The sequence below is a fragment of the Anguilla rostrata genome, chromosome 4, assembly GCF_018555375.3.
Source record: "Anguilla rostrata isolate EN2019 chromosome 4, ASM1855537v3, whole genome shotgun sequence".
NCBI classification, from domain to species: Eukaryota; Metazoa; Chordata; class Actinopteri; order Anguilliformes; family Anguillidae; genus Anguilla; species Anguilla rostrata.
The window spans coordinates 11,962,402-11,976,537 of NC_057936.1; the positions used below are offsets into that span (position 1 = coordinate 11,962,402).

Below are 14,136 nucleotides of genomic sequence, written 5' to 3' on the forward strand. Positions count from 1 at the left end.
GAGTCTAAAATAACATTGAGTTGCATGTGGGATCTTTGAAGTCCTGGTTTCAGAAGGGTGCTTTTGTGTCGTGTTTATACATTCATTCTGTTGGTGGAAAGAATGTTTGGCCTTTCAGGGCATCGCCAGCCTTTGTGCAGGTATGTCTTCCCTGAAGAGAGGGGGATGGTGTGTGTGTGTGTGTGTGTGTGCATGTGTGCTTGTGTTCATGTGAGTGTGCGCCGCCTGTGTGCGTGTGTGTGTGTGTGTTTGTGTGTGTGTGTGTGTGTGTGTGTGTGTGTGTGTATGTGAGGTGAATACACCATAATGCAGCATTCATCATTTTGTGTGCACCAGGTGCCACTGGTTGAGTTTACTGCCTCTAGGTATCACTGTTTCACCATGGCTGCTAAGAAAATCACATTAAGTCAGAAAAGACTGGTTTCACTTTTCTCGCCAAATGGAGGCCCACAGTTGTCTTGTCATCATATGTTCAGCCCTATTTGGTTGCCTCTGTTGAATATCCTGTTTTGTTAAACCAATCAGATTCAATTTCAAAGCAGGTTTATATACATTCCTTCAAAAAAAGAAAGAGGATACTTATGATGTAGAAGTTGCCTCTAGTTTTTCTTCAATATGATTAGGAAATGATTTTTTTCTAAGTTTAAAACTAATCGAAGCTTCTCTAATTATAATCTTTGTCATTATTAACAGCTGTAACGACTGATCTTATTTTCTGATCTTTATTTTTCATATCTGAAATTAAAAATGGAAAGCACACAACATCCCAGTGCAGAAACATGCTACATTATGTACACACTGCATATTTTCCCACAAAATACTTCTTTGTAGTCTAAATTGGAGTTCCCATAAGTGGTTTGGGCTCAGGCTAAATCAATGTACATCCTTGTTTAGGTAAATATATCTTTGTATATTGTGTATGGTGGGAAACACAGTTGGGAACCAGACAAGAGCGGCCTGAAATGTCAATGTATCCAGCGTGACCCAATCAAGGGTGTTTACATTGTGTTGTATTTTGGGTTTTTTTTTTTTTTTTTTTGACATGAGTCAGTGAAACGTGTCCCTTTCATATATATTCCATGCACAAAAATCTGTAGACCCAATATTGAATTTTTGTGCAACATAATTATGCCCATTTCGAATTAAGTGAATGGAAACCTACAAGGGTATTTTTCCAATTGAAGAGAAATGACTCGTGTCATTTTAAATAAGTCCTCTTTTGCTTATGTAAGTCTGACCAGAGAAGCCTTAAAGAAAGTTTGATCTACCAGCGCTGTGAAATGGCTCTGGAGTTAGCCAAGAACTCAGTAGGAACTGTTACTTGTCTCTGGCTATTTTCCAAGCCATTTCTCTATCTACTGGTTAGGCAATGGGGCTGCCTTACTTTGGAAGATCAGCATACTTGGTGAGTTTGTAAATGGAGGACATCATTTTTAGCACCACTTTTTCTTGGCACAGCCAAAAAGCATTGACACTAATGTAGTGGTATAACTCATCAAAGTAGTTCACGTCACGTTATTGTAAGTGGCCTTAAGGTCAGGCTGACCCGGCTTCCTGTCCGTCGGTTCTGTTCAGAACTGTGCCAGATGCGCCTGACCGGACTCCTAAACACCCAAAACTGTACAACACGCTGCGGTCAGGGCTCATTGAAGGTTCTTCCAAGCATTTCCCTCGAGCCCTGCGCTGCACCGTGTCTGCGTGTGCATATGTGTCCTGTTTCTTTGTTGTCTTAGCAAATGTGGAGTTCAGACAAAATAAGGGGTGACTGATCGGGACAGCGAAGAAAAGCAGCAGGAGCATTAAAAGGGCCCGAAAGAAGGGAAGCAACCCGGAGAAATTTCTGGGAGGAACCAGCGACTCACGCGTTGTGTCGTTACTCTCACGGAATTCCTTTACCTTTTCCCCCCATAATCCACCGAGTCCGTCCTGTCAGGAGAAATGAAGTAGATGCTTTAAAGATGTTTTAATCCTTTGCTTCCTGCTCCCATCTGTTTTAATCCCTTATTATTTCAACCTCACACGGCTACGCTGGGATCATGAGGTCACCTGCCGTGCGTGATTTCTTAAGACAGCTGTGCCATCTCCCAGAAAAGCTGCGAACGCCTTTGACCCACTGCTTCTGTGCTTAGGGGTTTAGTGCCGAAGGTGCCTTTTTTTTCCCAGGGTGCGTTTCTGATTACAGTCTTTGTTCCTCGCCGTGGGTTTGTTAAATACGCTAGCGAGCGAAAGAGGACAAACATGCCATTTTTAACATGAGCGGCGATGTTGCCAAAATCTGGTGTACTTTCCACTGTTTGTTTACCTGAGAGGGGCCCTGTAAGCATGCTTTCCATGTGCTTGTGTCATCCCCCCTTTCCTCGCTCTGTTCACTGCTGGAACCTTCTGGAAGGGTAGCGAGCAGGATATCAGCTCGACAGTACTCCACCGGAAAAGCACAGGGACTCTTTCTTGCACATTTCTGCAACAAATCTGACTGAACTTCCACAATCTCCCATTTCATTTATACTCCTCTGGGCACAGAGGATCCTTGTATATGACAGTAATTTCCCTGTGAGTTTACTCCATATCAGAACACATTTCAGTCCTGTAGTATTTTTCAATAGCAAGCTAAGATGTTTGTAGATAGTTAATTGCTTCTCTAAAGTTATCTAGGCAGACATTTCATAAATCCGACTCAGGAATAAAGGGAAAATTATCCCAGGGTAATCGAAAAGAACATCAGCTGACAGGCATGGAATTTTATCCCGACTGCTGTAGGAGACGCAGTTGCTCTGAAAGTTGCTTTGCAGGTTCAGCGATTCGCATTTGGTCGCTGGGCAGGTGTGTTCACCTGGAGGGGTCAGGCTGTCATGCAGATAAATGGCCTCCCTCGATAAGTTTGTTGCTTTGGCCGCTTTTTGTTTCAAAACAAGGATGGATTTGTGCCATCTGGTTTTTGAAGAGATTATATGTATCCCCATAACAGGAGGCATAGGATGATCTCCTTTTCTGGATCACTTTACAAAATGACAGGTGGGTGCAAAGATTAAAAAGAGGAAAGATGGAGGCAGTCAATTATAAAGGAAATGCATATTTTAAATTTGCAAGGAAATATGACTCCTGAAGGAGAAGATACTCATGGAAATGTATATTGGCTTAACATAACATAAAAGTCACAAAAACATAACTGCATAAAGTAGTTTCTACTCGTCATTCTTGCATGGCAAAGTATGCTGCTTTCTTTGTGTATTGAAATAAATTGCATGGCTGTCAAAGCTGTTAATGTATATCTATATACGTCAAGTGTGACCCCAAAAGTTGTCTCGACTTTTGTGACTGGCTTAGTTCACAGTGGGGTCGCATTATTGCCACGTGCAAGATTAGCTCCACCCTTATTTTGCAAAATCCCTTGGCCTTGTCCTGCTCTTAGTTTCAAAAGCTAGGAAATGCTCTTTAAGTCTCTCTGTATCCGTTTCAAGACCTGGAACCATTCATGTCACAGCATATGTAATTGGAGAATATGTCTCTGTCTACGTAGGTATTGAGATGGTAACGGAGCAAGGTATGGCATGTTCAGAATTAATGTCCTCGAGCAATATTGATTTCAATGGGGGGAAAAAAATCTCAGTGCTGTGTTGTATATCTGGAGGGGCACAGTCTTTCCTGTGAAGGTACATGGGTGTAAATATGTTTCTTTCTCGGAGCCAGTGCTGGTCATGCTATCGTTTATGGCTTCTTTTTACCATAATGTGTTGTGGCAATTAATTAAAGTTAAATTAAAGTAATTAATGTGAATCAAGGGCCCGGGACAGTAACCAGACTGATGTGTGTGTGTGTGAACCCTCTACCACCACACTTTGATCTCTACCGGCCTGCCGTGACAGGCAAATATGCGGTTTTCGTAGAACCCAGAATCCCTGACGCTCCCTCCGGTTCTCTGAAGCTGGGTAACTGGCGTGTGTGTGTGTGTCTGTGTGTGTTTGTACGTGTGTGCGTGTGTGTGTGTGTGTTTGTACGTGCATGCATGGGTGGGTGGGTGTGTGCCTGCATGGGTGGCTGTGTGCATGTGTGTGCATGCGTGTGTGTGTGCGTGCGTGTGTGCGTGTGTGTGCGTGCGTGTGTGTGTGTGCGTGTGGTGGACCCGGGTGGAGAGCTTGCCACAGAACGCTATTTTGAATCGTAGCCCAGGAATGAAGACTATCTGCAGTGAAATCCACTCTGTCATACTAATGCAGCACCTTCCCAACAAGCGTTCCTGCCAAACCCTTCCAAAACTGTTATTCTTCTGTGGGTCAAAGAGAAAACCCAAACGGCCTTTAAACACTCACACACACACACACACACACACACACACACACACACAGACACGTGCCTACGTGCCGTGGAGCTGACCCCCGTACTTCAAGTTCAGAGGGAAATTTTGTTGCTCAAACAAACCGTCCAGCAGTCGCCCCCCCCCGACCGTCCATCGAACCAGATGGCGCGTTCCAGAGGGTGCGTCCGCCCTCTCCACGGCTGGCAGAGATGCCTCTCCGGCTATTTGGAGTTAAATGTGAGGCTGCTTGTGCGAGGGGGGGGGGGGGTGGCTGGCGCCACAGCATGTGTGCCCCAGATGTGCACCAGCTTCCACAGATGGGGCGGTCACCCGCTGCCCCGGCCTCAGCGGCCTGCCCTCCCCCTGCCAGTGCCCCCCCCCCCCCTGCTCGGGCTACTGGCGGCAGCCAGCGGCACCTGCCTCCCAGCGGCCCGCCGGCCGTAAGACAGCCTGCAGCACCGCGGCCGCGCGGAGCAGCGGAGCGCACGCACCGTGAAACTTTAAACCGGCAAGCGCGCGCTTCGAAGGAAACTCTGCCCCGCAACGTGAAACCGCAGCCCTGTTTCTTAGCCGGGGCTAATAAAGACCAGGTTGCGCGGCTGTTCGCGCTCCGACGGTAGGTACACGGATGAAGGATGTTTTGAAGCAGGACGATTTCATCGCTCCGGTGCTCCGTTTCTCAGAAGATGAAATATTCCCCGCCTCACCGCTGCGTTGCGGCGCTGCCAGATCCTTATCGCAAATCACGTGACATTTAACAAGCCAGTTAAACAAAATAAACAAAGCTCTGAGGAAGTTCTTATGAAATACCGAAATGAGGAGTGATTGGTAAAATTCCTGATCGTAAGTAGTGCTTTACATTAGAAGCATACTGGTTTGCCAGGGCAAGAAAGGACAGTTATTATTTGATATGCTTAATGAGTGTTTTATGCTTATTATACAGTACTTATCAAATCATTTTCTATTTTCCTATCCTGATAAAAAAAATATTATTCCTTTAAATTTGCACACAAATAGCTGGGCTATCTTTGAAAACAGCTGGTTTCCAGAAACTGCACTGACTGTACAGAGAAGCTACATTTTTGTCCCATAATGTGTAACATATTGCACAGGTATATGGAAAATGTTGTTGGGTGAAATGTTAGTGGGTGTTTGGATTGAGACCAAAGTTCTGAAGATTCAAAATCTGAATCTGCAATTCTCTGGGGAGAAGAGCCCAGTACTGAAATCCTCCCAAACTGCAGCCGAACCACGATATGCCTTTTGAGGCTTGGCTCTTCTTGAGCTTTGTGAATGGCAGAAGGGCTGTGCAGTCAGTCATTACGTGACTTAATATCGTGAGGACAGTCGAAAGCCACATCTCCCAAAAAGGAAGTGGTGTTGAGTTAAGGCTTGTGCGATTACTCCACTCTTTTGAGGTGGGGGGGTGGGGTGGTTAATGGGGTCTTGGTTTGCGGTGGTAGGAAAGGGTTCAGCGGACGCGCCCGTCTTCCGTGTGCCCCCCCCCCCGACTCCAGACGGTGCCCCCGCCGGGCCTTCGGCCGAGCAGGATTGGGTTTCCCGCTCCGCTGGTCGCCAGAGCGGCTTGACGAGGGAGCAAAATATTTTTCCCAAGACTGGATTTCGACCCGGGGAATGCTGACAATTACGAGCTAGCAACGGGCGCTACGCAAATCGCGCGCACGCGCTCCAAGGTTTACGAACGTCAGCCGAAGCAGGAGACGTGGGCCGGGAGCGGCCCAGTCACGGGTATCCCAGTAACTGAAGCTACGCGGCCGCGAGGGACGCCCCGCTGGCCTCTCTTAATTACTCTAATGGCCCCAGGTATATTGATACAGGGTCCTTCTTTTCTGAAGGGTTTTGTTTGCGGTACTTGTTTTTCATCGGCTTCCTAATGCCCCTGGCCTTTCTATTCTGGGCCTTGTACTTGGGGGTATTGCTTCAATGAAACTACAGCCGCTGCATCATTTTTTCCACCCCAGGTGACCCACCCCTTTCTGTGGGTCTCTCCGTGGTGTTAGTTAGTCACCCTCTCTGCTTCATTGTCTGCCGGTAATTCTCCAAAGCGTCCGCGGATAATCCTCCATGGCTACGTCACCGATTGTGCAAAATGGCAAGTGGAAATGCGCGAACGCAGCCGTGCCTTCATGTTTCCACTGTTTAGGGCTATTTTTGCCCGTCTTTACTGCCACTGATGACACGGGTTCCGATGACACGCACGTCGGGTCACGATTAGATCTTTCAATGCCGGCCGAAAATGGGAGCCTGTTGCTAGGATCGGGTGTCCATTGCCCATAACTGAACACCCGCACAATTTACTTTTCACCCACAATTGAGGTGCCGTTATCGGAACTAGCCTTACCTCCCAGAACCCTTTCTGCTGTCTAATGACAGAACGCTGTTATCCAGTAACTGTTTACAGTGGGGTTTTTTCATTCCCGAGAATAAATACGCGGTCGACTCTTCTCAGAAGAGCAGTACCGTATGTCCGCAAAAAACTGGGTTTCGTTGTTCGGCGTCCCCAAATGTTTACACGCGGGTGCACGGAACTGTTTCTCAAATGCTTCAGGCGAGGGACACAACATTTCCTGCCCAGCCCTGCTGCAGATCAGAACTGGCATGAGGACACCGGTTCCAATATGCTTTCAAAGCATACAATTCCAGCCCCGTCTCCACAGAAACGAGGAGGCTACTAGTAGGCCCAAGGCCTCCATTACTATAGGAAATGCATAAAATGAATCCGGGAAGTTAAGTACTTGCAGTTTACCAGATCTTATCAAGTTGTGATTGCCGTACCTGCTTTCTTTTTTTGCTACTCAAAGCAGATGGTGGAGCAAGAGAGCAGGATGGAGAGCATTTCCTCCTGATTCTCAGATCTTACACCTGATTCTCAGACTTTCTCCGTTTGCTTTTACTTAATCACCTGATTCCACTTTATTGCTTCGGCATTGGAAAAAAGCCTTTGGCGTTTTTATGAAACAACTTGTTTACAAGCGGTTCAGCCACCTGTCTTGACCTGGGATCTACGCACTGGAAGCTGTAACCCTTTTGTTTTATAAATTACGGGGCAGAATTTATGGTGTGCAATTATTTGCAGTTGAGAACTCGGAGTAACTGTTAGCTGGGTTTAATGTTTTCAGAGAGTAACGCAAATTCATTTCAGAGAGTAATTGAATTAAATTTATGGGGTTATCCGGCCTCTGCAAACACCCTTTTATGTACTCCCTGTATCTCGCTGTGAAATGAACCGAAATAATTAAATCAAAAGAATTAAATGTTTGGGGTAAAACTGTGTTGCCATTCTCTGATATTTTATTCACTGTGAGTGAAAAATCCTTTTCATCCCTAAGGTAGGCGTGATACTAATTCAGCCAATCTATCTGCTTTGTGGAGGTTTTACATTTCTGTGAAACGGTCTGACAGGAAAAAAGAAGATTTGCTTCCGAGCCTTTACTCAGTAGGGTTCTTATAAGCCAGACAGCTTGGGGATTCTCAACATCAGATGGGTCAGTTTTGCAGTCGACAGTTAATCCACGATTATACCCATCTTGAAGACATCTTTTTTTTTTTTTTTTTTTTTTTTAAAGTTAATTTCCTTGTTTTTGGAAATAACTGTTTCAATGAAAGTGTTTCATTTCCTTTTCATGTCATGTATGTGAGTTATTTGACCAGTGTTACAGGATGGGATGAACAGGTGACCTTCAGCTTTTATGGTCCAGTTTTGAGTCAGTCTGTTCAGGTTCACCTTCAAAAATTTTAATAATAAGTTTGCCATCAATTGAGCATTGTTTGAAAAACTAAGCTTTGGCAAAGCCTCAGGTCACAACAACAGAAGTACTGTCTAAATGTAGTTTTCAAGTCTAGGGATATGTTGTCCATTGCTTGGTTGTGTAGGCATTTGAGGCCTTCTTGACACTCCCACCTGTTTTTGGAGAGACGTGGTGTCAACTTGAGCGGAAGTTCTTTCTCTGACCATCTTCATTTTGGGTTAGCTCTGGTAAGGGACCAAAGCTGCCATGTCTTGAACCCCAGGAAGAGTAGCTGCTGCAAGTCTAACCATGAATGGGGATTCAAATAAATACATGAATAAATACCTGCTAGTGCCTCCCTCATCTTGCCTCTCAAATCAACCAAAGCACCATAAAGAACACCAACCCTCCCATTCCAGGAAGCCCATCTCTTTCTTGAAGCACCATCAGAACATCCCCTACACTCTGGTTTCCTTTCTCATAACCAAATAATTTGTTTGGATGTCATCATACCCCTGTGTCATTTATTAGGCATTTATTATTTATTATTTTGAAAATAAGCCCAAACATAGATCACGTTGTTGCAAGCAATGAGTCAGCAAGACTTTATGATAGCAGCTGGCCGCAGGGCGCTAGTTTCAGCCTGGATCTTTATGGGTCTCTTCTGCAAGTGTTTACGGTGTCATCCTGGGACATTTCGGCTATGTCGTCTGGCTTAAATTGGAAGGGTTTCGTGACCTATTGTAGTCTCTGACCGCCTCTTCTGCAGTACCGCATTTCAATTACTCCTGTTCCCTTCAGGGATGAAAGCCACTTACCGGACGGAATATTTACAGAAACTGCTGTTAGACTCCCGTACAGACAGAAGATGAATTAGAAATGGCATTGTGACCTCACTCCCCCCCCCCCCCCCCCACCTACGCAGGGTCACGCTGACTTTCTGAAGCTGTCCTCACAGCAGTTCTCTCTGAGAGGGACAGTGTTAAGCGAACGTGGATGCCAGTCGCTCTGAATATCCCCCGTTATTTGCGGATTTATAGGCTTCTTCTTACAGTCGGCAGCCGCGCGGGGAAACTTACGAGGGGGAAAGTGGAACTGGCCGCCCAACGGGGCTCCCGCCTGGCTTCCTGTTGGGGGGCGTCTGTTAGAGGGCTGTAGCTCACGGCAGGACCGTGGTGTCTGTCCGCATTCCTCGGCCGTGAAATAGCAGGGCCTGGCAAGATGCAGCAGTGATCCATCAGTATTCCTTTCTCTACGGCCGTCTCTCCCGGCCCCCACAAGGTCGGATTCAAGCCTGGAGTTTGGTGGCCACCAGCCAGTAGGTTAATAACACTTGACCAGGTGGGATTTGTTGAAAGTTGAGTTTTTAACTGTGCTGGATGCTTTTGTGCATGGGACGAATGCCACAGACAGATCTGTGAGTGTGGTGTTTCGCATCTCGTGGGAACAAACGTGTTGCCAGAATCCTGATGCTTTCAAGACCTGACTCTTAATCGGATTCAGTACAGTGCAGTCCATTAGCCTGTTTCATTGTCTGCCACACAGGGCTTCTAAAGATACAGCACTTACTCTTTCTTTGCTGGAACACAGTAAGTTAATTCACTCATTTTAAGGTAAAAATGGCTTGGCTTTCTTCTTTTTTATGATGAAGAGTACGACATTATATCATTACTCACAATCTGAAAACCGATAGTCTCGGTGCAAATAGTCTTTTTCCTGGCATTCTGAAGTACAGAGAATGATGTTGGCATAATATTTCAAATAAAAATACACAGTAACCATCACAGTTCATCTGAAGTCATATTTATAGTTTAAAATATAACGTAACAAATACCTGTGGGTTTTTCGCTGTGCTGATCTTTTTATTCCTCTCCCAATGGGTACATGTGTTTTATTGGGCCCCTGGAAGCTCATAACAAGCTTACAAAGGCAGGAGGGGAGGGCTGTGTGTGCTCCGAGCCATCTCAGTAACACCCGGATCCAAGTACTGTACCCGTGAAAGGGTGCGGAGGGCGATCCCAATGGGCGTAGCGACAGACACCAGGCTCGCTCTGTAAGCACGCGCTCCTGTGTCTGAGCCACTCCCGAACGCCCGCCCCCCCACCCTGCATGCGTGACAGCCCGTTTGCACCGAGGGACCTGGCTTCGCCCGACTCTCATGATCCGGAGGAACCGAAAAACGTCAGCTTTTTGGTGTTTGGGTGGTCTGCCTCTGGAACCACTCCTGCCGCCTCTCTGCTTCAATTTAGCACTTTTCTGCATTTACAACACAGCATTTAACCATCTCCGTTCTTGGCCCATTCTTAGCTGCGTAGCACACAACGAGAAAGCTCACATCGCCGGCGCAGCACTGTAACTATTTCATGGCTCTGTGGGTAATGAAGTTTAATCAAAACACCATGTTACTAAACCCGCGTAATGTAATGTGATAATAAGGCCTTTCCTGTTTCCTGAAAAGCCGTCTTTTTGGAACTGCAAGGTTTTACGTGATGCTGGCATTCGGCTTCTCAACACCATTACTCAGTCCTCTTGTTAAGAATGCAAGCCTTATTGAGTAATGTGTAAAGGAAGTTAACGGGGGAGGGGATCTACTTCTTATGTTCACTTTTGGGTTTTTCGAATGAAGGCACGCATTAGGCCTTGCGCAACAGCCCCCCGTCTTTCTCGAAGAGACCTGACCGAATTTTCTCTGAGCCGCCCCGGTCCCCCTTTTCAGGGGGAACTGCGGCTTTAATGTGCTCATATTAGATTTTGCCGTGCTCCGCGTGGACTGAGAAGTAATAGCCCGATAGCGCTTACAGAAGGCCGATACGGAGGTAGAAAACGATTAATCCGCTTTTCCGTCACCTTTACTGTGTACTGTAGCCCGTGGCGTTTTAGCCATTAAAGGCTTTACGCGTAGCGTAACACCGCGAAGGCGGCCGGGCCCCCCCCGCGACATCGTAAACAGTCCCGCTCGTTCCCGAAGAAAGGGATTCGCTCTGTTTATACGCCGCTGAGAGAGCCGCTTCAGAGAAATGAATCTCCTCTCCCGGCTTCGTCTGTCTCCCTCCACCGTCCCTCCGCTCAGCACGGTCTCAGACGGCCGGACCTGTGCGGAGAGGAGAGGAGAGGAGAGGAGAGGAGAGGAGAGGAGAGGAAGGCCGGTTCCTCTGGGCTTTGTCTGTTGTCGGTCCCGTCCCTCGCAGCTCCGGTGTACTTCCATTGTAAAAGCCTGGTTGTTGCGTCAGCCGGTTGAATAGCCGGCCCGGGTTTTGTAAGGAAGAGAGAAAGGGAAGTCTGTTAGCCGCGTAGCATCAAAAGATTGACTTTGAACACCTTGTCGAGGGGCCGCGCTTCGAGGGTGGAATGACGTTTACATTTCGGCGGCCCCTTTCTGTAACTTTCTTTAAACGGCCTAATCCGAGCGGATGCTATCTGTGTAATATCTCCTCCTATGTATATGATCTTGGATCAGGGGAACATGATATCCCTCCCCTCTATCTGATCTGGCTGCACCCACCCCCAACCATTCCCCCAACCCCCAAGACTCTCATGTTTACTGTTTGAGTGAGCTGGTTGAACTCTGTGTGCTGGGGCTGGATTGGCCCTCTCATCCGAGATGCTAAGCACCTGAGCCAGTCAGAATTTTCCTTGAAGGACTGCTGACCTGTGACCTCGTTAGGACTAATTGATTTATTTTAGGTTTTAGGCCATTAGACAAAGTATGTTGTTTGTAAAAACACCACTTCACGTTTTGATCTTAAATAAATGATGGTCATCAAGGTTTTTCTATTTTTAGAACTGTTGGAGTAAACAGCTTGTGCACAGTTGTCCGTCCCCCCCCTCCCCCCCCACTCATGGCTTTAGTCTTGTTAACTCATCTTTCAGTCTTGCACATTTCTATAAGGTCTGTCTTTGAAATAGAAGTCCCTAGATGTCCGTTTAGTTGTTTGCCCCTCCTTGCTTGTGTTCTGCTGCTTTTTGCAACCAAACAGATCCTCGCTGCGAAACCCTGTTGACAGAAAAGACGGCTCATGCCCAGGCTTGCCACTGGCCCTGGGCCAAGCCAGTTCAAAGCACTCTGCCATGTTCGGTGACTGCTCCCTTTATTTGGAATATCAAAGGCAAGATTGACTTATTTGTACAGGTGATTTCTATTAAATCCAGTGACCCGACCGGCTGTTTGCCATCAGGGCTGTTGTCACTTGGCCGGGCCCCGTAGTGTATAATGGCTAATCACAATGCGGGACAGATTGAATAATTGCTGGGCTGCGCTCGCGGGCCGGTTTCCCCGGTAATTGATACGCCAGGACCCGCGGCTGCGAAGGCTCCAGAACACCCACGGAGGTCACGGTCTCACGTGTCCCGTTCGTACCGCCTGACCCGGCCCGGGTCACCTGGCTGGAAGAGGCTACTGCACTTTTTTTTTTTTTTTCCTGGAGCACTGTTCTAAAATAAATGAGAGGACTAATCCCTCAATTAGTATTGAATTTCAGCTCTGGAAACGTTTTTATTAACGTTGCTGCTGCACGTTATGGCTCTATTCCTAATTTTACCTCTTCTCTGTCCGTCTTTCTCTCTTATGTACCCTGTGCTCTTTTTTCCTCTTCTCTTGCTTTATCCCTCCACCCCTTTTCTTTCTTATCTCTCGCTCTCCTTCTCTCTCTCTCTCTCTCTCTCTCTCTCTCTTTCTTTCTCTCAGAGGGGGGTAGACGGTTTCTGGAAGTCAGTGGCCCACCAGGTCCCCCGGGAGCCCTCAGAGATGCGCATCCTGAACCCCTTCTTCATCCAGGAGGCTTCTTTCCGCTTCATCGGCCTACCGCACAACAACGGCCTCATGGGCAAAGGGGTGAGTGAAGGCTGCCCCGCTTCGATTCACACATCCACCCCCACCCCCTCTCTCCACTCCACTCCACTCCACCCCACCAGTCCCGAAAACCCAAATGAAAGGCCGCACATAACAGGGACCACCTCTGTCACACACAGTCGAGACTCGCGTCTGCTGCTAACGTGCTAATTCTGAAACAGGCGCGCGTTAGCCGCGGTGATCACGCGTTAGCCGTGCGCGGCGGCAGCGGCGGTTGCCCCGGCCAGCTCTGACTGGGCTCGCGCTCCTCACGCATGACAGGCGATGATTCACGGCGCGGGGCCTCGGGGAGCGGCCGCGGAGCAGCTGGGGAGGGAGCCGCGCAATAACCGAGAGAGTGTTTGTGACATGCTTCAGAAAGGACCACTAGCACAAGCCCAATCAGCGCCGGGTCGCAGGACCGCAGAAAAACAGCCCGGAACCTCTGGCCTTGAGTCACCGGAATTGAAGGAAATTGAGGGGCGGCTGAGGGAGAAGTTTTATGAGATTTCTCCGAAAGGTGAAGGAGATGTTGAACCGAAAAAAATTGGAAGTCCACATTTTTCCCCCCCCTCCTAGTTACATTGGTGCTGCGTGACCTAGATTTGTCACGTCAAGCTCTCTCTCTCTCTCTCCATTAAGGTTGAGAAAGTTTCCACTGTCTGGCGCTGGGACGACGGAGGACTTGAGAAAGGGGGTTAGTTTTTTTTCGACCCGAGGTCTGACCACCAGGCCGCCCCCGGACCCGAACCCCGAGCATGTGCGGAACACGTGGCGTCGGGGGCCGGGTGGCCCCCACGCCGGGCCGCGCCCCCGGGGCCAGCGCGGGCGGGAAGCGGCCTCATACGGGACTGATCAGGGCGGACGCCTTTGACACGTCCCGCCCTTTGATGGCTTAATACTCAACCTGACAGAGCCCGGCGCTCGGCCCCTCTCCCACTGGTGATTAGGGGCTCCGCTGACCTTCCCCAGGCTGCCCGGGGGCCCCAGAGCCAAGTGGTCTAATGATTAGAATTACATCCTCCTTTGGGTAGACACAGAAGAAGAAAATGCCCCCAAACTGGCTTTCATTGTGGGGGTGGTGGGGGGGGGAGGGTGGTATTAAAGCAATTGTAATCACAGAGGTTCAAGACAGGAGAACTTTAGACCAGAACAAAGGGAACGCGGACGAACTGCAGGCTGAAACGAACGCGGGTCCAAACAACCTCTGGTCACGCCATCCCGGACGCCTTCGCGGCTCGCGGAGTGGGGGGGGGGTAGTTGGG

At 48.2% G+C, this 14,136-nt stretch overlaps 1 protein-coding gene across 10 annotated transcripts in view; it reads left to right on the top strand.

Moving 5' to 3' along the window:
* Positions 1-14,136, top strand: part of st3gal3a (ST3 beta-galactoside alpha-2,3-sialyltransferase 3a) — an 84,963-nt gene that overhangs the window by 64,068 nt on the left and 6,759 nt on the right. For all 10 annotated transcript variants that reach the window (XM_064330657.1, XM_064330663.1, XM_064330665.1 and 7 more), the window contains one exon: positions 12,728-12,874. In XM_064330657.1, the coding sequence (XP_064186727.1) occupies positions 12,728-12,874 (147 nt within the window). The remainder of the gene's footprint in view (positions 1-12,727; positions 12,875-14,136) is intronic.